At 36.6% G+C, this 24,539-nt stretch overlaps 1 protein-coding gene across 5 annotated transcripts in view; it reads right to left on the bottom strand.

The window, feature by feature from the left end:
• Window positions 1-917: 917 nt before the first annotated feature.
• The window catches only part of LOC113042343 (transmembrane protein 108-like), a 55,252-nt gene continuing 31,630 nt past the window's right edge, over window positions 918-24,539 (bottom strand). For all 5 annotated transcript variants that reach the window (XM_026201138.1, XM_026201136.1, XM_026201134.1 and 2 more), the window contains 4 exons: window positions 19,772-19,855; window positions 4,556-5,656; window positions 4,233-4,384; window positions 918-2,702 (listed from right to left, as the gene is read on the bottom strand). In XM_026201138.1, the coding sequence (XP_026056923.1) occupies window positions 2,586-2,702; window positions 4,233-4,384; window positions 4,556-5,656; window positions 19,772-19,811 (1,410 nt within the window). In that variant the 5' untranslated portion in view covers window positions 19,812-19,855 and the 3' untranslated portion in view covers window positions 918-2,585. The remainder of the gene's footprint in view (window positions 2,703-4,232; window positions 4,385-4,555; window positions 5,657-19,771; window positions 19,856-24,539) is intronic.

The raw sequence follows: 24,539 nt of genomic DNA, 5'->3' as shown, positions 1-24,539 counted from the left end.
AGCTCTGCTGTCCAATCGCTGAGCGTCAACTGTAGTTTTTCGACCAATCCTATCCAGGGTGAGGATCCTGCAGAGTGGTTTTTTTTCCAGATTGCGCAATTTTTTTCTACAATCCGTTGTATAGTTATACAACACTTGTGGAGTTATTTAGTTAATAGATGAAAGAAAACTTAATTCTACTTATACATTTCGATATGCAGCTGTGCCTAGCTGGTTATTAACACAAAATAGCAAATATTTTATGCAATTTCTTTTTTTTTTTCAAGAATCTGCCAAGAATAACTTATCCAATCTGAATAATGGGCCCCTCATTGCCTTTAAGGGGGTTTGCCTTACTTAGGGCCCTTTATAAACAACAACAACAACAAAGGACTAAAAAAGTATGTTGCTAAGATGAAATACTATTGGGAATATAATGTTTTGATGTGTAGCATAGGATTTTAATTTATTTTTAATTTTAATTTTTATTGGTATTAAGTTTTTTTATTTATTTATTTTTGGTGAAGCACACAGACAGCATAACGTTTCATAGGCCTAACATTTTATTATAGTATTGTTCTATTGTTTTAGTTTTTCTCAAATAACTCGAGACAGAATTTGTAAACAAAGACTATAACACCTACTGTAACTGCATTCTAGCATGCAGCAATGTGATTGAGAGGGTTTATAGAAATAATACTAACATCTGTTGCCTTTTGAGAGGCTGTGAATGAATGAACGTCCCAGTTGTGTGTCATACCGAACAGCATGAGAATAGAAAAGCTTCATTCAGCATACAGAGCAAACAGAGAAGATTCCAGAAACCTTTGACCCATTTACATTAGTGGGGAAACATTGGCATTTGTCCTCCACTTTTTTTTTTTTTTTAACAAGCTTTGCTTTAAATGTGTACAAAAAAATTCAACTACAGACTGAAGAAGCCTTCAAAGCCTTTTTATTTGTATTGCTCAGCAGTAAATAGTACAGTTTATGTGCTACAAAAGATCAGGCATGATTCATAAAATGCAAGAACGATGATTTTTTTTCTGTCAGCTGAGCAATAGATATCTAAAACTCCTGCCAGCACAAAATAAATGGACGGAAAAAAGAAAAAAAAAGAAGAAACGGGAGACAACATCAATCTACAAATTCATTTAAAGCAATATTGATATAAAATCTGCTAAGCATACAGAAAAAAAGAAATGGGATATTTAAAAGAAAAGATGATGATATGGCCTTAAAAAATGTTACCAACCTCAGTGACGTGTTCAAAGAAAGTACAAAATAAAATAGGTTCTCTGTACGTATTTATATCTAACAGTTACACTCTGTTACATCCAGTGATATCATTGACATTCATCTAAAAAAACTGTACAATACAGCAGTAAGCACTGAGAATCAAAGAGAAATTAATTTTGGTCACATTTATTCTCGTCAATGTTCACACAAGGGACAGAGATAGACAGACAGAACCACAAGCACACTCATTCACCCTTCACTAAGAAAAACATGTCTTCTAACAAAATATATATAGATTTAGCCAACCTGTTAAGCAATAATAGTGCCATTTTCATCAGAGCATGTCATAGCGAATAAACAAATATAGAGGTTTATTAATAATAATAATAATAAACAGAATGCATTTCCACTACAGTTATACAGTATAATGCTTAGCCCTGCTTATGGAAGTTGAACACAAACACGTACGACCTGAACAGATATGATGTGAAATGTGGAGCACAGTAACATTACCATACAAAGGACTTTGCATGAGGCATTTCATTGGCATTTAAGCATTTTTTTCTACTTGCTTGTGCAACTTTGTCAACGCAAATGGACTTTTAGGGTGTTTGTAAAAACGAAATTTTAATAAAACCAAATCTTGTTTGACATCCAGTCTAAAGACGCACATACACCTCATATCCGAAAAGATGCATGCAACAAGACATATACGCACACATAAAACATCTCGAACATCTAAGGAATGGGACAATTGTCGTTTTGTCTTTTGGCTGGTGACTCAACTAGGGACAAACCATCTCAGAAAGTCATGATTCATTCTCCATCAATTGCAAACTGGCAATTTCCTCCATGAGGGAAGTGAGGGTTGCTGCAGTACCCACTGGACCCATTCCAGAAGCGTTCCAGAATCAATGCCCTTTACCCCTGCATCCCCTCACATACAGAATTCAAGTGCGGCAGGCTTTTTTAAGTAATCATATTAAGTGTTTTGGGTAACGTCACACAAGCATCCATCCTTACACCACGCGTCATGTTTCTCAGCGCTCTGCACCGCCAAAGCCACAGTAACAGAAGAGCAACCACACTTACTGTTTTTATTCAAAAAAGACATAAAAACCCTTATCACAATGAAGCGTCTGTAGAAAATCCACATCAGAAAAATATGCAGGGGCTCCCCCTCATAGTAAATAGCATTTGTTCTGTTTTGTAATATTCTTTCAGCTCCTTGAAACCAGTTTTTTAGATATAAACCGCGGTCTCTGAAGGTCCACCACATATATGTAGGCTAGATATATTTATATATTCTTAAAAAATGCGAGCAGATAAAATCCTCAAGGATTTTGTCTCCTTTTTATATAGTGTGTTTAGATATCAGAAGCCTTGTCTCTGTTGATAAAGAGAGTCTCTTGGCAGAAGGGGTTAACCAGAACCACGCCGCTGTCGCTGTAGTCACCATTAGGGGGCAGAAAAGTCTCTTGTTCCTAAAACACAAAGCAACATAAGAACATTAGCACTGTATACTTGTTGTCATGCTAACTAAAGGCTAATCACTAATCATCGGATCCTACAAAGCTAAATACAGTTAAGGTGAAAGAAACGGGTATTCGTCTCAGGATCTATGTTCTTATAGAACAAATGTGCATTTCTATGGTGTAGAGATTGAGCTCTATCACCATGGAGACTGCGTGTGTGAAATGAATGGAAGGAAATGAGGGAGTAAATTGCACCTGTGCAGGAAGACAACTAATTATAAGGCACTAGATTCTAAAAGATGTTTTGTGTTTGGTCACACATATTAAATGGGAATTCTTGTTCAGACATCAAAATGGATCCATCTATCCAACTTTCCACTAATCTAGCGATCTACAAAAAAAGTGTTAGCAGGATAAGAGTCAACTGAAAACTGGGGATAAAGGGAATGTATTGTCTCTCTTGCTTCTGTAAAAGGGTGATTTGAAAACCTGTGGGTCACCGACATCCCAAACATGATTCTTCTTCTTCCTCATCATCATCATCATCATCATAATCACACTCCTGTCAGAAAAGGTCAGCAGGCATGAACAAAAGGGTGGGAAAAAGAAGCATGCAGAGGTTGAAATTGAAAATGTCAGTGAATGGATGATGGTAACAAGCTCACAAAATGACTAGAAGAAAAAAAAATTACCAGAAGAAACTAGTGAGAAAGAGAGAGGTAAGGTCTCTGAGCACCAGGTGGCGATATATAACGTGAATGGTACCATTAAGTGTTTTTTTTTCAAGCACATTGTCTAAATTGCAATAATTACTGTTCATTTCATAAAGATAACCCAGCAATGAAAAGCTATGAATATCTATATTTGTGCCATTCAGTCAGATGTAGAGTAAATCATATTAACAGCAAAGTCTTTTCTGTTCATAAAAGCATGGAGTTAAATGGAAGGTTAATTACTGTGAATGCTGAAGAACATTACTCAAAACTGCTAAGAATCTTCAGCTTTTGTTAGCCTTCTCTGCACATTTAAAGAAACCTTAATGTAAAGAGACAAAGTAAAATGGTGGGAAAAGAGTGAGAATCAAGGATAAATAAATGTTGCAAGCTGGCTTTGAATTCATATCAACCCCTCGAGACAACATGGCTCAGCAGATTGGAGCACATGCATTAAGACACGTAAGAAACATTATGGAGTGTGATTTGAGCCCTGAGAACTTAAAGTGAACATGTAATGAAAGTTGTTGTTGGTTTTCTTGTAAACAGTTCACGCAAATACATGTACCTTTTTTGACATAATAATGTTTCATTAAAATATCATAATCACAATCTTCTGGTGAAAACACAGACTTCTCTCTGGTTTCGTATGCTGTACTTCTCCGATAATTTAGTCTGCAATTGACTACAGGCTCGCATTCAGATCCATCCCCATCCAATTAACAACCACTGCATTGAACCAAGTCTCTGCCCTACATTTTTCCATTTTTGATAACCTGTTTCAATCTGATGTACACTAAAATGTCTTCCAGGTCTCTGTCAGTACCTCAGTCTCCAGTGATTGTATCTCGCGTGGGAGCTCCACAGCGTGGCGGGTGAAGTAATCCATGGTGATGGCATCATTCCAGTAGCTCAAGTTGTTCTCCTGAGTTGCAGACTTCTTCTTTTTCCTCATACAGCATACGGTAAACAGCACGGCTGAAGAAAAGAAGACATATTAATATGAATTTCAGAAAGGTGTAAGCTAAAGCCACTAAGCCACAAAGGGAATATCATGTTATCTTGTGTCTTTGGAAAAGTTCCTGTCAGTGCTGATGACAGAAAGAACAAGTTTTGAAAACTGGAGGAAGTGTGATATTGGTTACTCACAGCATGAGGAGACAGGCACGCTAATGGCAAGAACCAACCACACAATGTCCATCTTGTCCAGGCAGATGGTGTTTTTTTCGTGAGAAGGATTTGTTCGTGCAGGACCTGACTGGTTCCCAGACTCCCATGGGCCTTGCGTGGTGGCTGGGACCTGCCTGTTCATGAAGCTCCCGTTAGCTGTGGAGGGTGCCTCTGAGATGTTCGAATCATTCGCTGCAGGCCATGAGGCATCAGTGCTGTTGATAACATCTGTGGCATCATTTAAAGAGACAACAGAATCAGTGGTCATATTGGTGGTTCCATCACCTTGGATTCCCACAATTGTTCCGCTCTTCGCTGAAGAAGTGGGGCTGGATGTTGTAACATGGTTAGAGGGCAGGGCTAGAGTCCCTGGGATAGTAAGATTCTCCAATGAAGACACATCGCGCAATCTAATGGTATGGCGCGAAGCCTCCTTATCCGTGTTCTGCCCTTTGTGGGTTTTGAAGTTTGAAGACAATGGAGGTGATGCTGAATGTTGAATGGGCTCCTTCACTTTCATCTCTCCAGAAAGGTCATCGGCACCAGGGGCCACATCACTTCCAGTCCCTGAGAGAAAAGAATGACCCGAGCCAGAATATGTGGCTTGGCTCACTGGCTTTCTACTGATTGTACTCGACTTGTCAGTATTAGTGCTAAAGTTCTGGTCTTGGGTTTTAGTGGTGAAAAACCCAGAGCTTGTTCTACTGACCATATTTCCAGAGGTCAGTTGGGTTTCTTCTGATTTTGAAAGAGGGACTCTAGGTATTACCTGATCTCTGGAACCAAAAGGATGCAACCCTACTGTTGTTGTTTGAATTATGGCAGATGGTACAGTGTTCTTCGGTGTCTGGAATGAGTGGACAGTTGTGGGTCTACTGATTGGTTCTAGAGAGGCCAGTGATTGGATGTGCAGATCCCCAGTCCTGGAACCCTCCTGCCAGCTTGAGGGTCCCGATGAGAGGGTGGTGAGAGTTCTGCTGCTTGTTGACATCGAGACAAAATCGCGAGGGTTTTGGATGGGTTGAAGCTCCTCTGCGGAGAACACCAACCCAACTGGCACAGACAGAATCAGCAGAACACCTGAGAAGAATAAAAAAGATACTCCATGAGAAGAATGCAGACATAATGCATTTATTTTAGATGCTCAGTCTCACTGCACATACAACACCAAGGAAACTTTTACTTTGTCCATAATGAGGTTCTTACATAATCATCCAGAGATCAGTCAAGAACCAATCTTAGATAGAGCAGCTGGATTAGAGTCTGATGAGCTTTGATGAATACTGGTAAGGTTTATTTGACATCAAGTGTGGGCCCTGTCTTATTGCTCAAAATTGGACACCAGTGCATGCACAAAAACCATAGAACTACCTTCTAAGACACCTGATGATCAGAGTGAGGTCATTGTTTCATCTGCATGCCATTTTAGTTGCTATAGAAACCAAGATTCAGCTTTTAGAACGTGAAAGGCAGTGAGAGATGAGAGAACAACATCACGAACAGATCTGTGTCAGTTCTATACCAGCTTCTGAGCAATTATCACTATTGTAGATGTTCAGAATGTGACATAATTATGTGAAATGTGTTCTGTGCTTTATGCACAGAACCCTTCAAAGCTTATGTTTTATCCAGAAATACAAATTTAAATCAGATCGACACAAATCACTCTGAAGCCACTCTGAAAGAAGAACGACACCACTGCTGTACATTTACAGTGCATAGCTGTGCATTTGTTGCTGCCATAAAGAAATCTGCCCTTTTTGCCTAATTTTGTACCCGCTCATCAAACTTACATAGTTCCAGAACAGACATTATCAAAGTCCCTTTAAGACAACTCATGTCACTTGGGGGACATTTTCAGAAGTGGGTAGAGTACCCAAAAACTGTACTCAAGTAAAAGTAAAAGTACTTATACTTCTTCTTCTGTCTGTTCTGCAAAATGTAAACAAATGTATATTTCTGCATAAATAAATAATAAATATTGTGAAAATATCAATATTAAGTGTGTCTAGGCAAAGGCATTCCTCATGGAACAGAACTAACACAGTTTTGGAGGGTATTCATTTCATACTCTGGGACAGCTTATTTAATGTAAAAATTATACATTGTATTTAATGTACAAGTTACACATACAAACTGGCAATGTCATAGTGGTATCGTGTACTGTAATCGAAAGTAGCCTGTCTATACCTGTTGAACCGTAGACAGAACACACAGTGTTAATATAATAAAGATCTTCATCGCTAGCAAACAATAGCCTTTGCACATTTTCTTTCAATTGACTTTTGGTTACAACTCTGAGTGAGAACTGCTTCAGACGGCTCAGCGCGGCAGGGAATCATTGAACGAGCCATTAAATTAATCATTCAAACTGATATGTGAACCAATCCACTGGTTTGCCAACTGGTTTGCTCAATTGCTCAATTGACATCGCTCATTGGCAAGAGAAAAGTAGAAGGCGCGTTTGGAATAAACTAAAGCATTTGTAACTTGTATTGCATTGAGATAAAGTAACGAGAGGAGCGTGGCCCACAGTAACGAAGTAAAAGTACATATTTTTCCCCAAAAATGTACTTTAGTAAGACTGATCTTTAAATATACTCAAAAGTATTCGTTACATTTACTTGAGTAAATTTTTTGGGTAACTAAGTAAATGTAACTCATTACTACCCACCTTTGGCAATCTTTGAAATGCCTCTCGGGCATGCAAGTACAGCTTCCATCACTTTGAATGGGGAAACATCAAGTTTCATCAACTCTTTCATTCAGAAGGCGGGGTGACTTCCAGCGATTGAGCGGCCACATTGAGTATTGCATTTTTCCCCCATTCAAAACTATATGAGCAGTGCTCGGCTACTTTAAAGGGGTCATATGATGCAATTTCAACTATTGAACTATCCTTTGTCTTTTTACTAATAGTAATACTAATATTAATTCTATATACAGTATATCACACACAATGTGTACAGCACCTTCCAGAAGAGACTAACTTGAAAATGCTAACTAGCAAAATAAAAATGTAGCATATAGCCTACTATTAGGAGCAAAAGGCTATACAATGGGTTTAACTATCGAAACAAACTTCTCTCCTACAATTTCGCTGCTGCATTGATCGAAAAGAAGACAGTAAATTTTTTGAGTAAATGTTTTTTGATTGATAAGTTTCTACCTATCAAAAGTTGCCCATGCTAAGTCAGCAGTTAAGATAAACAGTGTCTCATTCAAGTGCTAATGCTAATTCCAGATATTTGCCGTGTCCTTTTTTTTTCTGGAATCAAAAGGAATTACATTTAACATCCAGCTTTGCCAATCCAACACAGCATTAATAAAACATCACTCTGTAAATAAAACATGAATCATTGCTTATTTCACTACAAAGTGCCATGTTTAGATCAGACACAAGCTCTTAGCTCTCTCCCCCTTAGCACACATCCTCAACAGACTCCCAGAGCATTTAACAAGCCATGGATCTGAAGGTTCACACAGCCACTAAAATCATCTGAACATGAGCTCCCTGGTCCAATGTAAACACATCGCTGTCCTATTAGTACAGTCATGTTTTATAATTTATTAAATCAAAAATATTAAGCTTAAAGCTTTTAAATCTTAGCATCAGAAAAAAATTTCTTAATTTGTACTGAGTTTTTGGTGTCTTGCTAATGTCTCCCTCTGGTTTGTACTATGCTAATTAATTAATTATTTGGATGATGAGTCAAAAATGATGTTATTTGAAAGATGAGAAATCACACAAGAAAATCATAAGCCAACAAACATCATTACAGACAAAATACTAGCATACTAGCATGCTACTCTTTTGCTACTAATTCTGCCATATGGAAAAGCATACTAATCTGTAGTATGCAACATATACCAGTATTCATGATATACAGTCTATGCTAATATATTATTCCAGAGCATACACAGAAATAGTAAGAGTATAGCATGCTAATATTCTACATAGGCCTATGCTATATTCGACTAACCTGTTGAAGAAACAACATATGCTGGTATGGAACATTTTGAAGTAATAAGCAACAAGTTCCAGATTAAACCAGCTCATGACCAACTAAGGACCATCTTAAACCAGCTCAAACCAGCTGCCATGCTTTAAAACATACCTAACCAGCATATGCTGTTTTTCAACAGGGTAGTAGAATATAGTATAGGCCTATGTAGCATATTAGCATGCTACTCTTACTATTTCTGTGTATACTCTGGAATAGTATATACTGTATAACATCATGAATACTGGTATTTGTTGCATACTAGCATGCTATTCTTACTATTTCTACTATATGGAATAGCATAACATATATAGCAAAATATATCATATATGATAACATATATAGCATACAAGTATGCTAATTTGACTATTTCTGCCATATTTAATATCATTCCACCATAGCGTATATCATACTAGAATGCTATTCTTTATATTTCTGCTACATGGAATCGTAGGCTCGTAGTCTACAAGCAATACTAGCAAACTAGCCTTCATTTCATAGGACTACATAGAATTTATATCTATCCAAAAATCTGAATTACAGATCATTTGACCGACATAATTCTAAATATTAATTTCTGCTCTATACCTTCAAAGATTTGGACTCCCATAAATGTCATAACAGCATCCAGTCAGAGTGTACATTACTATTTCAGGCAGTTCTTGCATTTGTTTTGTTGGCAATATACATCAGGCCTAAAGTGAACAGACTGTGGGCGGTCTCTGGGTGTTCTGTCTGAGTCTTAGATTAGGACTATTGTTAAGTAGAAAACCAAAAAAGGATGATCCAGGAACATGTCCAACTTGAGTAAATCACGTTAATCCACAAGTGACGTACAGTATGTGTGTGGCTGTTCTGTACGTGTGTATGAATGGAAGTGGGAAAGAAAGACAGATTTTGGCATACTACTGTTTTTTTGCTTTTAAAAACACTGGCCTTACCAAGGTTACCTCCAATCCATCAATGAATGACTCACTCTCTAGTGACATTCATGCTAGCACACAAACACACTCCTGTGACTCACAGTGTAATAGTGAGGGGGAGGCAGAGGACAGCACATAATACATCACAGCACTGGCGAAAACACACAATGGATACTTTGCAAGATGAGCACTGAACCATAAGGAGCATGTGGGTGTTACTTCAACTACAGACACTTCTTATGTCTCAGAGGTTGATTTTTACAGATACAACAGATATTAACTATTGCCATTACTCCAGTCTTTAGTTTCACATGATCCAGCAAAAATGATTATAATGTGCTGACTTAAGACACATTTCTTATGTTGTTCAATGTTGAAAATGGCTGTGCTGCTTTTTTCACAATATAAAGTTCAGAAGTACAGTATTAATAATAACAAAAGGATGAACTTTAAGTCAAGGCAGCTTATGGTTAATGAAACACTCACTTAAAGTGTGTGAGTGTGTGTGTGTGTGCCTAGTTAAACATTTTTTGTACCAAAAAGTGAGCTTAACTATACAAAATCTGAAAAAAAAACTCCCTTTGGGGACATCCTCATTTGTAAAACTGCTATAAAATCAAATACATTTTTACATTTTTGGTGAGGGGTAGGGTAAAGTTGTGGGATAGGATTAGTTTATACAATCTATAACTTATCTATATATACTTATCTATAATCTATATCTGTTTATAAAAACAATAGAAGTCCCCATTTAAAAAGCCATATGTGTGTGTGTTTGGTCCTAAATATTAAATCATACAGAATATTTATTTTTTAATATTTTTTTGAGATAATGAACTCTTTAAGCAATTTGAAGCTTAAATTATACAGAATGATGTTTTTTGAAAATCAAAAAATGCAAAATGCTATGTTTTGTGTTATGGATAGATTAAGGGTTAGGGTTACAGTAAGAGGATACAGTTTTTACAGTATATTAGGCCTATGGAATGTCCCCTTAAAACACGAAAACCCAACATGTGCGTGTGTACTGATCAATGTCAGATACAGCGTCTATAGTGTGTTTGTGTGTGTGTGTGTGTGTGTGTGTGTGTACATGCAATGTCTAGGTTAGAGTGGTGTAATTAGCTGGAGCAGCATCTCTCTGTTGATGGAGTCTAACCAGGTCTAATGCCGACGGAAAGGTCTGACCTCTTCTTTCACATAGAAACAGGAGAGGTGTTTGCAATGAAAGCAATTTGAAAAACCAGTGATAGAGAGTCCAGCAAAAAAGAAACACTTTCATGAACATCCATTATGTAACGGAGTGAATGCTGCTGTAAAGAAAGATGGAGAGGTGTGAAGATGAGGAGAGTGACAGGACACTAGGACTGAGAACATGAATAAACAAAGAATGGAAAATGGAAAAGGCATATGCAAAAGTTCTTTGTTATTCTGCAGCAGATAAATTAGTTTGACAAGCTAGGGCTTGCACATGGAATGATTAACCTTGCAATGATTGCTTCCTCTGTTTTGGTGCTAAAAAAATGACTTTCATTACAAAATTACATGCGCTGCCATCTGCTGATTTAAAACATAACATTCAGAGATGGATGGCTGGTAAAGTTTTCCCTGAAACAGAAGTACATCACAGTTTTCATTTGGCTACTTTCATATTTTGGAAATTTTAAAATTTTTAAATATTTTAAAAATAAATTTATTTATTTTTAAAGTAAAATAAATAAATTAATAAATTAATAAATAAATAAATAAATAAATTAAATATACATAAATATATATATTAGTGGTGGGCCTATTTCGGCGTTAACGTGCTGTGTTAATGCGAGACTCTTATCTGGCGATAAAAAAAAATATCGCCGTTAATCTATTCTCAAAGCTGGATTGGTAGCTGGGTCTATACTAAGCAAGCTATGATGACTTTCTCCTTGATATTTTATATAACCGACTGGCTGAGGCCAGCCTAAAAAGATGCTCAGGACAGTTGATGGGCCACTGCTGCGCATCGTCACGTAAGCTTATCTTTTTCACGTGTTTTTACGCCTTACCGCTTGTTGATTAAAACATTAAAGCATCCAAACACAAGATGCGCAAAAGCTGAAAAGTGTAGCTGGTTACTAGCACGCTGTGTTCGGTGCGCATGCGGAGAGAGAGTCGCATATCACGGACAGCGACACTGAACCGAGCTCTCTTCTGCGAAGTTCTCCTTGAAGTCCCTCCTGCACCTGAATGAACAAATACAAATCGAAGTTTGAACAAACAAAAAGATGTGAAAGAGCCCAAATGTGTATTATATTGGATGCGTTCATAGTCTCTTAAAGTGACCACGCCTAATTTAGCTACTGGCTGCTGTAATATGTTAATCCAAGAAAATGAAAATCACTCACTGCTCTTGACTGAATTTCTTAGTTTTAAAAGTCAAACCAAAATTCAGACACCAGATATCATTTTTGATATATATATATATAGCAAAACTGTAATAATGTGAGAAATGTTGAAGATGTCTGACTAAACCTAGGCTTGATTGGATATTTCATTTTTACATTGAAGACTATCCAGTGCTATTTTCCATTTAATTATTTGGTTTCTTTACCTTGACACCTACAAACTTGAAAAAAACTTAAACATTGCACAAATAAATAAAAATAAACGAACATACAAATTAAACAATTTCAAACAGGGCCCACTGGTACAACCTTCACCGGGGCCTTGCTGACCCCAGCTACGGCCCTGCTCACGCCTGTTTCACACATACTCTGTCTGCAGTGCGTTTGCAGTCCGTGTGCATTACGTATGTGGTGCAGCACGGACTCGATGTGCTTTCACACAGCACGTGTTTGCAGTCCACTACTCGGTACGTAAACGATCGCTGCACTGCTGCAGACGCAACGCTCCTGGAACGCTACTGGAATCCGTTAACATGGGTGCGTAAAAAAATATGCAACGCATACGCACTGCAGACGGAGTATGTGTGAAACAGGCATAAGGCTATTTGCACCTTGTGCAATGTGGAATTAGTTTACAGCTTTTTCAAGCACTTTGTGACATTTTGGAAAACAGAGGTGAGCCCCTTTTCTAATGTACCACCTAGCTTGATAAACCTCTTCTCAAAGACTTACTGTTTGTCAGTTTTATTTGGGTAACACACATATTCTGAACGCAGTCGGCAGAATTCGAATGAGCCACTTTAATCTAGATTAATATATATATATATATATATATATATATATATATATATATATATATATATATATATATATATATATATCTATGCACACACAGTATATATGTGTTTCTGTTGAATATAAATGTTGAATAAAGTCATTATTTTTGTTCTCTTTGCACACAAAAGTATTCTCGTAGCTTCATGAAATTACAGTTGAGCAATTGATGTCACATGGACTATTTTAACAATGTCCTTACTACGTTTTTGGTTCTGGGAACATTGCTGTCTACGGAGGGTCGGAAAGCTCTCAGATTTCATAAAAAAATCGTAATTTTAATTTGTGTTCTCAAGATGAACAAAGGTCTTGTTGGTTTGGAGTGAAATGAGGGTGAGCATGATGACAGAATTTTCATTTTTTGGGTGAACTATTCCTTTAAACATGCACATATGTCAAAGATTTAAGTTTGACATATAGAGATAATTTTTGAGATAATTAATCATTTAAGCTATTTAAAGCTGAGCAAAGTTAAAAGTGCGTGTAGGCAGGACTGGAAAAAGGTGAAGTGGTTGCTAGGATGTATTATTACTCTTAAATTATTTTATGATTTATGATGAAGTTGACCTCTGTTCATTGGCTCATTGAGAAATTGATGGTGGAAGTGGAATTTATGCGGTAAACACTCTAAATTAAAAGTCTTCGGAATGTTTAAGCAGCCTGTGACTTTCCTCAAGTCCTACATAGCTATGACATTAATAAATCACATGGGAAGATCCATCCTGCCCACAGTGGTCCTTGAGCTGTCTGCAAGTCTCTCACATTAGAGCTGCAGATACTGAGGTCTCAAATGGCTGCGACAGATTGCATGAGTTTACAGCTTATCTTCCCATCCATCATTCAATATTACACATAACCTCACCTCTGGAGACAACGAGCCAAGATGGCATCTGCAGTATGAGGCTGCAACAGTGTTGACTGCCACAAGTGAAACAAATTGGAGAAGATGCTGTAGTTTTGTAGCTGATCCCATCCCAGTGCACCCAAAGTTTCAACATGTGCAAATGACACAAAGCTAATGTATGACTTGCATTACAGTGCACAAGATTTATATTACACAAGTCATATGAACTACTTTGTACATTTATGCTGCTTTTGGTTCTTTATGGAGCTTAAAGGGATCATATGATGCAATTAAAAATTTTCCTTCCTCTTTGGAGTGTTTCAAAGTCTTGCATAAAGAAGATCTGTAAAGTTGCAAAGATTAAAGTCTCAAATCCAAAGAGATATTCTTAATCTTTATCAAAGTTAAGACTCTGCCACGTCCCCTAAAACGGCTCGTTCAAACACGCCCCCACATGTCTACGGCACTATGTGGGAAGACTTGCGTAATGCCGCCCAAATGTTCACACGATGAAAGGTGGCGTGGTTTCAGTAACTGAAGTTAGTGTTGAAGCAGCCATGTCAGGGAGAAGCTGTGTGTTTCTAGGAGAAAGCAAAACCACTTTATTTGGCCTTCCGAAAGTAGATGCATTTAGGAATCTTTAAGATTATTTGCAACAGAACAGCAATACATTTTATGGATGACCGGTTTGTGAACCTAAGAGAGGAGGTAATTCTGCCTTTGCTACGACAATCTGAAAGATGACACTCGCAATTATGGAAAGGGGCGTTACATTTCCGACAAGTGCTTGCGGTGTTTGACCAATCACAATGCACTGGGTCAGTTGAACATTCTGCAAATCATCTCCTAATATGTTTTTATTAATTAATAGGGATATTATTTTTAACAACAACAATTGTTTTGGGTCATTACTTTACAACACTGTCAGAACAAACAAAAAAAAGAGTGTGATTTTTTTTTGTTGTATATATTTTTGTGTGTGTCTCATTTTGATTCTTTCATAAAGTACATTTGTTTATACATTTATATTGAAAGAGGTCGCCTGTTTGGTTTGGACTTTTATTTTTAAAATTCCTGTTTTAGTTTTTTAGTCATTTGTAGTTTTATGCTTGTTTCCTCATGATTATCATCCATGTTTCCTTATTAACCTTATTATTTAAGGCCCGGTTATAAAGGGAACAAGGGACACCTGGGGAGACAATCATGGGGCAATCAATCATAAATAAAACTATAAATGACTACAAAACTAACACAGGAAAAAAAGAGGTTCCTACAAAACAGGGAAAATGTAACATATATAATATCATCATCCATCATCACCCAGTTCTCCACATTGGATTAACTTCTACAGGGCTGCAGAATGCTTGAGCATATATTATGGAGTATATGAGTTCTAATAAATATTATATATTTGTGTCATAGTGTATTTGTGTATAAATCTTTTCTCAACTAAGCATCCAAAAAGGCCTAATCAATCAAACCAGGATGTCCTGGTGGAACACAGATTTGTGGATGTCTGTCAGGTTGGTAATCAATTCTACAAAAACACCCTTTACTTGCTGGTTTTGGCTATCTAATCTTTTGTGATGCTTTACACAGCCATGTGATGTAATGCAGTACAGAGAAGAATGGAAATCTGCATGTGTGGCAGAAGCTTTAAATGAGTTTCAGTTCATTACTGCACACAAGGTCCATTCCAATCTAAGGAATGTCCAAAATAGGACACAAGCAGACATCAGTATTACTTCTTTGCTGGGTGCACACATGCAGCAGTGCAGAGACATGTCCACTCCACATGATGAGCACCCAGTGGAAAATTGAACATGCTTCCTTGTAGTGAGAAGCACATACTAAACATTGGTTCATGGTAATAAGCTAGACACTAAGTCAATCAGAAAATGCAAAAAGGAAGAAACAGGGGAAAAGGCTATTCTTGGTGTTTAGCCAAAGGATTGATTAGCATAGCGCTTTACTGAGATGCTCAATAACTGGCAAGTCCGGCAATTTCCATGTAAACACTGTAAAAATGGTAAACACTGTTCTTTTGGTAATGAACCTTTAAATCCTCCCTTGACCCCTCACAATTCCATAAATGGTGTTTAATCTCTGTCACATTAAATGGTCTGGGACATCAGCCTTAAGACAAAAGTCTAACAAGCTGTTACATAAGATGCAGAAACATTCTGAGACAAGATTACACCTGGCTTTAACATCCATATAAGGGAAGAGTAAAATGTGTTAACTAAAAAAATATAATATATAAAAAAAAAAAATAGGAAGAAGCATTTTTTAAATACAGAAAAGTATAAAGTTAAAAAGGATTTCAATTTCAAATAAATGCTTCTCTGTTGGACTTTATATTTTTTTTAAGAATTCCAAGAATAAATCACAAGCAACACAACAGTTTTCAGCACTGAAAAGCTTCCTGAGCACCAAATCAACATATTAGAATGATTTCTGGATTCATGTAACAGTGAAGGCCGGAGTAATGGTTGAGGAAAATTCAACTTTGCCATTACAGGAATAATTTACATTTTAAAAAAAATATTTTAAAGAAAAATATTATTTCACAATGTAATTTTTGCTGTATTTTTATTTTGACTTTATTTTAATGTCCTTGTATACATTTCATTAATGAGGAATACTAATTATCTACATGTACTTACTACAGGGTTAGGGTTAGGATTAGGGTTTGTCTTAGGGTTACTTGCATGTAATTATTCATAATGTATTGTTATTATAATAGTTAGTACATGTTTACATGTGTAACAAGGACACCTTAAAATAAATTGTTACCCCATTATGAGTACCCCATTATAGAGAATTTTAGCCTTTTAATGAGGTGTTAATATTATAATATAAGAATCTGAACAAAGCTTGATATATTGACAGAACACATTTGAGATGCATGTAAACACCAGATGTACTGTAATGTAAATGTTGACCACTTTAACTGGAATACCAGGTTTAAACAGAGACAAAATGATCTAAAACCAAAAATCTGCCACAGTCTCTTTTCACATTTAAGCTGTTGACATGCTAACAGTGTGAAATCCTAAATAAAATCGCTCTTTGACCGTCACACAAAGGATTATTTTAAGCTATAAATGTGAACAAAACCAAAACAATGAATCCAACCAATGAATAAATTCCACTGGTGTCTCTTTGGGAGCCGTGGTCTTTAAAGTTAGGGATCCCCCAGAGGATTGTGGGCCACTTTGGGCACTTCCTGTGTTGAGGGAGGGGCAGGGTGGTGCAGATGTGAGCTCATAGATAAGGCGGGAACCATAACACCCTCTGATAATGGCTTCCTGTTTGTGTGATTTGGGTTGCGTTGGTCTTCTGTAATGCCTATGAACTTGCAGATGTTTATCCAATCAGAAGGGCGGACGAGCAAGATGCACTTGGCACTGGAAGAAATCAATTTGTTTATAGAGTACATCAAGTCTCTCATTTACTGGGGCACTAACAAATTACTTTGGCCGCACAGGAAGTAAACACTTTAAACAGGAAATTCTTAGCATGTAAGTAATGTCACTGGGCTACGACTTCTCAAAATAGTTCTGACAATGAAATAATGGCCTTTGCAGTGAAACATTCTGCCTTTGGGACTTCTGATTGAGCATTCCTTTTGAATGCCAATTTAGGATGTTATTTGGCAAAAGCCATTGTATTCAAATAAGCCTCACAATCCCATCTGCACTTCAGGGAGAACAACAATCACACCATAACTGCATGAGAGAGCCATCAGCTAAATTCAGTTTACTTTAAACAAATGGTGCCATCCCTACAGATGAGCTGATGAACAGACTGACACGAAAGACACAAACAAACCGACAGTGAAACAAAGCAAATTGCTCTTGTTATCAGTACTATTCAGTTCCAAAACTAACTATGACTCATGAAATGCTCTTGTTACATAACAAGCACACTTTGTGGCCAAAAGCAAGTGGACGTCCCCTACTAATAGCCAGGTTTGGCAAGGTCCTTATTAATTACTGCGGCAAGTTACTTTATTAGGAAACTGCCAACTTAAACGCAATGTTTATAAGGGATTAAAGTAGCTCGTAACTAAAACTGCATATATAAACCCCACAAATGCTGATCTTTGAACATCACTGTGCCCTCGAGCAAAGCACTTAACCTCAGGCCACACCAGAAGGTCAACAGAGAGCAAATCGCATTTAATTATGACATGTTGGGGTAGAAGCAGAGATAATTGCACAACAAAATTCAAAAGAATATTTACATTTACAAAATATTATTAACCTACCTACCTACTAGTAAAACTTCCAGGCATTCCAGCCTGACCTAATTAGTTTTCATACGTATTCATTTGTAACGTTTGTACATTTATGCTGAAATGTACAATATGAATGCATATTTATGTATGAACAGCTTTACAACAAACTCACCATGCAATATATTAATATATACATACTGTATTACAATTTAAAATAACGGTTTTTGATTTGAATATATTTTAAAATGTAATTTGTTCCTGAGAGAGCAAAGCTGAATTTTTCTCTTCTAGTCTTCAATATCACACGATTCTTCAGAAGTCAGTCTAATATGCTGTGTCAAGAAATGTTTTATTTAATAACAAAAGAACTTAATTTGGACAACTTTAAAGTTTTTTTTTTTTAAATTCAGTATTTAGTTTTTATCACACCCTCAGATTTAAGATTTTCAAATAGTTGTATCTCAGCCAAATATTGTCTTATCCTAACAAATCACACATCAATGGAAAGCTTATTTATTCATGTCTTATGATTAAAAGAAAATAACCCTTATGACTGGTTTTGTGGTCCAAGGTCACATATATTCAGTACTAGTGTTCTATAGACATAAAAGGATTCATAAACATTTGTTTATATCTAAAATTGTTTACATCCATGCTGTCAGTGCATATGCATTGCATGTGCAAATGTACGATAATGCATGTACATGTATTTATGCTGCACATATGAATATTTATGATTACTAACGCCTCACATACAGTATGTAGACATATTTTAAAGCCACCTACAGAGACACAAGAACCACAGTGTCCTTACAGCCTCAGGTCATAAAGGGCTCAGCTGGGAAATACTCACATTCACACAGAAAAATTACCTGAATCTTTTCAAGCACTGAAAACTGTTTTTTTTTTTTTTCTCCATTGACATAAGTTTGAACAAATGGCTAAAATATACCTGAGCCTGAAAATATATATTTCACAGAAATTTGTGTTGGAGGTTTTTCTGAGCATTACATCTAACAGAATTTGCTGTGATGAAATCTCTTTTTAAAGTTGTTCTACAATGGAGGACGCCTTCTCCATCCGACCTCATGTTCCTGAAACATTTCACACTTTAATGTTTGATCTCAGCCAGACTGATATCAAGAGTGTGCCGCCAATTCTAATATTCTACAAGTGTTCTGAGTAAAGAGACAAAAGAAAAGATCTGGGATGAGCAGAAGGTGTGCTGGTGTCCCAACAAGGGTTTTAAACGGATTTCATTAGCAAGATTTTCTTGGCTAATCGACTTAACCAAAAAACATGTTGAACGACCCACAGAAACTACAACGGCTGTTATGTATAGTACACTTTTTTAATACTGTGTAAGAATAAGTAATGTAAGCTGTATACACCTAAAAAACAAACAATCAATTCAGTAAAAATGTGTTATATCTTTTTGTTTCCACAATAAATGTGAGTCTTTAGAATGCAGAATGTCACAATAATATTGCAACTAAAACTAAAAACCATAAGCACATTCTTTACTTGAAAACATTCATTTACAATGAAACATAAAAACTTAAATGTATATTAATTTCAGCCAGCTGCCAAAGTAACATTTCTCATTTTTGTTTAGTTTAACTTAAAGTGCTAAAAATAGCTCAAACTAAATAAAGGTAATTAATAAAAATGTATAAAAACTATACATTTTTTTTTTACAAAAATACAAAATAAAAAGAATCAAAACTTAAATTAAAATAAATCGTAAATTGAAATTTAAAGGTTAAATCGATGAGACGAAAATAACACTGGTTAACAGGTCAACTTTTACAGCCCTAAAGTGTTTTGTAATTATATTATTATTATTACATGGGACAGTAGGGTCATAGGATCCTTTGTCAACCATCATTACAAAACAGAGCTTTAAAAAACACTATAAATGGCTTTAAATAAAATGGCATTAAAAGGCTTTATTAATGAGACTTACTCAGCAGCTGGTGGGGCAGGGCCTGCAGGCTTCTCTTCATGGTATCATGTGGTCCGGCTCCTCCTCCACAGTGCTCATGGTTCTCTACAGGACAGAGGATAGTCGGGGGTTAATCATAATCTGATTATCATGCTATTGCATTTCTGAACTTTTAATAGCATGATGATGAACTTGGGTATTTTTGATTACATAGGGTCATGATTTTTACATGTGAGAGAACCAGCCCAACACAACAACATTAGCTCAGCCATATCTGTTGATTGTCTGTTTTCCCAAACAATAAAAGTAACCAAAATGCAAATTAAACCCTTTAGTTTTAACACGCATATGGTTTGGATCTGAAAATGATAAATCACGTAGGCTAAAACTGATATGACCTCTCATTAAAATTCCAGCGTTATTCCCCTGTGTTCAGAAATTTGGACATGAGCTGACACTTTCAGTCTCTGGAAACTGTCACGCTGCTAAATGCAAATGGACACGGACACACTTCTCTCAAGAGACAAGTGTCTATGAATGTGTGTGATTGTCATGGTGTCAAAACTGTCGCTCTCTCATCTTGTCCCTGGGGTACTGTGATGGAACCGCATCCCACCGCACAAGACATATTGAGTCGATAAAGTACGTGGAATGAGATTTGCGCCCCCTTGGGTGAGGGGAAGTCTGAATCAGATGCTAATCTAAACGTCTCGCCAACACAACCGCGTTGGCCGTGATACACTGAGCAGCATTGATCCCTTTCCATAATCTTTTCATTAAGAGCTGAGCGTCTTTCATAAAAGCACCGGATCAAATCGAGCCGTTTTTCAAATAGAAACCAAACCACATCTAAATAGCTTTCGATCAAAGTTTTTTAACTTGTCAGAAGTGATTTTGTAGGCCGTAGGAATAATTCTAAGCAAATATCAAATCTAAATTGATATGACAAGCAGCTAAGCGAAGTAAAAAAAAACAACAACAAAAAAAAACAGCACTTCCGAATACCCACAGGAAAAACTCAGGCAAAAGATATCCAGTGAATATTTGTGATTGTTTTAATAAGTGTACTTCTTTAAAATACAACAAAACATAGAACAGTCTATCCAAAATATACAGTTTTTTAATAATTTTATAATTTTTTATTTTGATTATTATTACAGAGTGCACTTGTTAAGAAAAATAAATCTCTTTAAGTATACTTACAGTAAGTGGCATTTTATTTCATTAATACTACCTTATCTGCAAGTACTTTTTAAAAATATATACTTTTAAGATTCAAAGTAGTGCACATTCAGTATAACAATTATTATTTTGAGAAGTGATGAAGTTTTGATAGGTGAAAGTTACAATGGAATTCACATCCAAGAGCAAATTTTTATCTATCTACTGTATTATAACTGTACAATAGACGAGAGGTTATTAATCTATTTCTCGTTATGTTCATCTCATTACTGTTCAACACAGCCATCCCGAAAACATTTAACCGTGGAGCTTCCTGACTTCTCAATCAATACAGATCATGACATCTCAATCAATAGACCCAAACAGCCTTTGTGCTTAAGTATGTGCAAAGTCATCAAGGCACCTGTGAGAATATCTGTGATCCACGACACTCTTTTCCAGTAAATGCAACCGTGTGTGTGAGTTTGTGTAGGAAGAAAGCCCATTTTATAAGTCATGCCCACCTGCACCGGCAGGACAAGAGATCCGAGGCCTTTTTTAACAACAGAGATGAGGTCAGTAGAGTAAAAACTACAAGCATAAGACAAATTGAGAGGCCTGGGAAATGAACGTGTTGGCCAAACGGGTAAACCATGAAAACACGAGGCAAACTGACCGACATGCAGCTCTATGTACATTTTCGATAGCATGCAGTGGTGTCTGTACTTCTTTTCTAACAAACCACTGCATGGCAACTGGCACACGCAGAGACCCTGCTTCAGTCACCATAGCAACTCTAAGAGAAAATTATATTCAAATCCCGTCACAGGGACAATTGTGAGAACAATATAGAGAAAATCAAACTTGACGTGGAAATATTAGCCACGTGTGCTTTGAGCCCTCGAGCCAACAGACCCAGAAATCAGCCCCTCCTTTCCCAAGACGATGTTTGGTTTACGTTAATGATGGCGGTTTGCTGGCGTCCCGGGTCAGTTTTGAGACAGCACCTCTAAATTGTCTGTCTGGAGAGACAAGGGCTTTGAGATGAGCCAAGGTCGGCTGAGATGGTGTAGTGAAATAAAGCTGTCAATGGATCCCCTCAGGCCACCGCCGACAGGAATAAGAACGCTTCTACCTTTATGTACCTTGACTCCCAAAGCTGGAGGCGGAGGAATTGGCATGTCTGCTTGGGGGTAACTTTGAAGATTAAATAAAGGTTTGTGAAACCCCACGTATTGGCAGCAAAGATATTTTATTCAAAACATCATACCTACTTTTAATAATTTAAGGTTTTCCAAAAATAAAAATAAAAAATGGTACCACTGCACATTGGATATACCACAGTACTCAAATAATATAACCTAAAATTTATACTCAACCAATGTCATTTGTTAGTAGAAATGGCTTTGGTGAAAAAATTTAATGGCTTGCCAATTGGACATTATAATATTAAGGAATTTGGACTTTTTCAAGGAAACATTCAATTGATCAAAAGTGACAGTGAAGTCATTTATAATGTTACAGAAGATTTCTATTGCAAATAAATTGTGTTGTTTTGAAGTTTCTGTTCATCTTATGTTCAAATGTTAAAGGAGAAGTTCAGTTCCAGAATGAAAATTTCCTAACAGTTTACTCACCCCCATGACATCCAAGATGTTCTCGTCTTTAGTTGAAAAGAAGTGAATGTGCAAAGAAACTCAAACGGACTCAATACATAGACGAAGAACTAACCACTCGTGACTTTTCTAATGTGATTACACAATGCACAATGCGAGTGCAAGACGAGCATTGGTCTTTAAAAAGTATAAACTTATTTTTTAAAGGGGGGGTGAAATGTTCGTTTTCACTCAATATCCTGTTAATCTTGAGTACCTATAGAGTAGTACTGCATCCTTCATAAATCCAAAAAGTCTTTAGTTTTATTATATTCATAAGAGAAAGATAGTCTGTACCGATTTTTCCCGAAAAAAAAAAAAAAACACGAGCGCCTGGAGGCGTGACGTGTGGGAGGAGCTAAAGAATCACGGGCGCGAGTAGGCTTTTGCGTTGAGAGCGTTTAGAAGCTATGACATTACAGTGAGGAAAAAAACATCCAAAACAAACCCTGGCTAACAGTCAGATTCAGCCATTTATTTATGATCCAGAATCAGATCCAGAGGCTGAAATTTAACAAGAGCAGCATCAGCAACAACGTCTCTGTGGTATGTTTTGAAACTGTATATATTTGCTTAGCGGTTTTGGAAAATGACTAAGTTCCACTTTATGTTGTCTTTTTTATTTTATTTTTAAGCCGTACATGTGGAAAGTGCAGTTTGATGACAACATCGCATGTTGCTTACTTGATGTGCTTACGCGCCGATAGCTAAGTTAACAACACAGAGATATTTGAAGCAGTTTTACTTGTGCAGTTTGATGACAACATCGCATGTTGTTTACTTGATGTGCTTACGCGCTGATAGCTAAGTTAATAACACAGAGATTTTACTCAGTTTTACTCACCGCATGCGGTTCAATCACACGATCGTGACCCTTTTTCGTTGGGACTGCATTATCCTTAAGAAATAAACAATGTGCAAATCCGGCGTCAAACTGGGCCTTGTTTGTAAAACAAGCATCTTCGAAATGCAGGGAACAGACACAAACACTTGCACAACTCCGTTGATGCTCTGTAGAAATAAACTCCATCCACTGGTCCCTTAATGCTGTTTTTTTTTTTTGGTAATCTGTGCAGGGTTGTCTTGCCCTGGCAACCAAAAACACACTTCTTTTGTGACATTTCTTAAAAAATGTTTTTCTTAAAAGATTGATTTATTTTCTGTACTGAAGAAAGAAAGACACAAACATTTGGGATGACACGGGGGTGAGTAAATTACAGAGGTATTTTTACTCTGCTGTAAAAGTACTTTTGAAGTGTCAGTAATTTATCAGTGTTTTTCTTTAGAAAACTTTAATTCAAAGCATAATATTGTACTTTTTACTGCACTATGTTTCATATTAAATATAATTTAATACAATATCATTTTACTCAAGTAAAAGTAATTCAAAGATTTGAGCACAAGAAAATACTACGTTTTTGAAAGGTTGATTAAATTAAATTAAAGATTGACTACTGAAGAAACCATCTCACAATTCCAGTGTCAGTAACTTCGAACTTTTTTTTTTTTTATAACTCAATGTGGCAACGTGTTAGTTGATTATTCCTTGAATAAATTAACCAAAACAAACATTATAGAGCATGTAAGTAATAACACCCACGTCACATTAGTGGACGACTGATATTGTCTGTATCAGTATTTTGGGAAGTTTGTGTGCATTGGGAATCATATTTTGCAAATAAAGCCAGGTTTACACTCATTTTACATACAGCACACAGTGAAAATGATGAATATGACAGCAGGTAAACGCATAAAGCGCAGCATAATTTGAAATCATGGGTTTAAAGTATAAAGCATACAATTCACACGGGACGGCCGTCACACAGAGAGTGTGCTATCATGCAGGTCACATGCACACTTCACAAGATCTCACAGCTGATTCGACTGAGTTTGCATGGTTTGTGAAGCCGATATTTGAAGAATGACATGTTTACTTTCCAGGGAATGTATGGAGTTAAAAATTGTATACCTTC

Source organism: Carassius auratus, chromosome 24 (genome assembly GCF_003368295.1).
Source record: "Carassius auratus strain Wakin chromosome 24, ASM336829v1, whole genome shotgun sequence".
In the NCBI taxonomy this organism is placed as follows: domain Eukaryota; kingdom Metazoa; phylum Chordata; class Actinopteri; order Cypriniformes; family Cyprinidae; genus Carassius; species Carassius auratus.
Note: the sequence above shows the minus strand (reverse complement) of the source record. Positions and strands in the feature narration are given on the sequence as shown.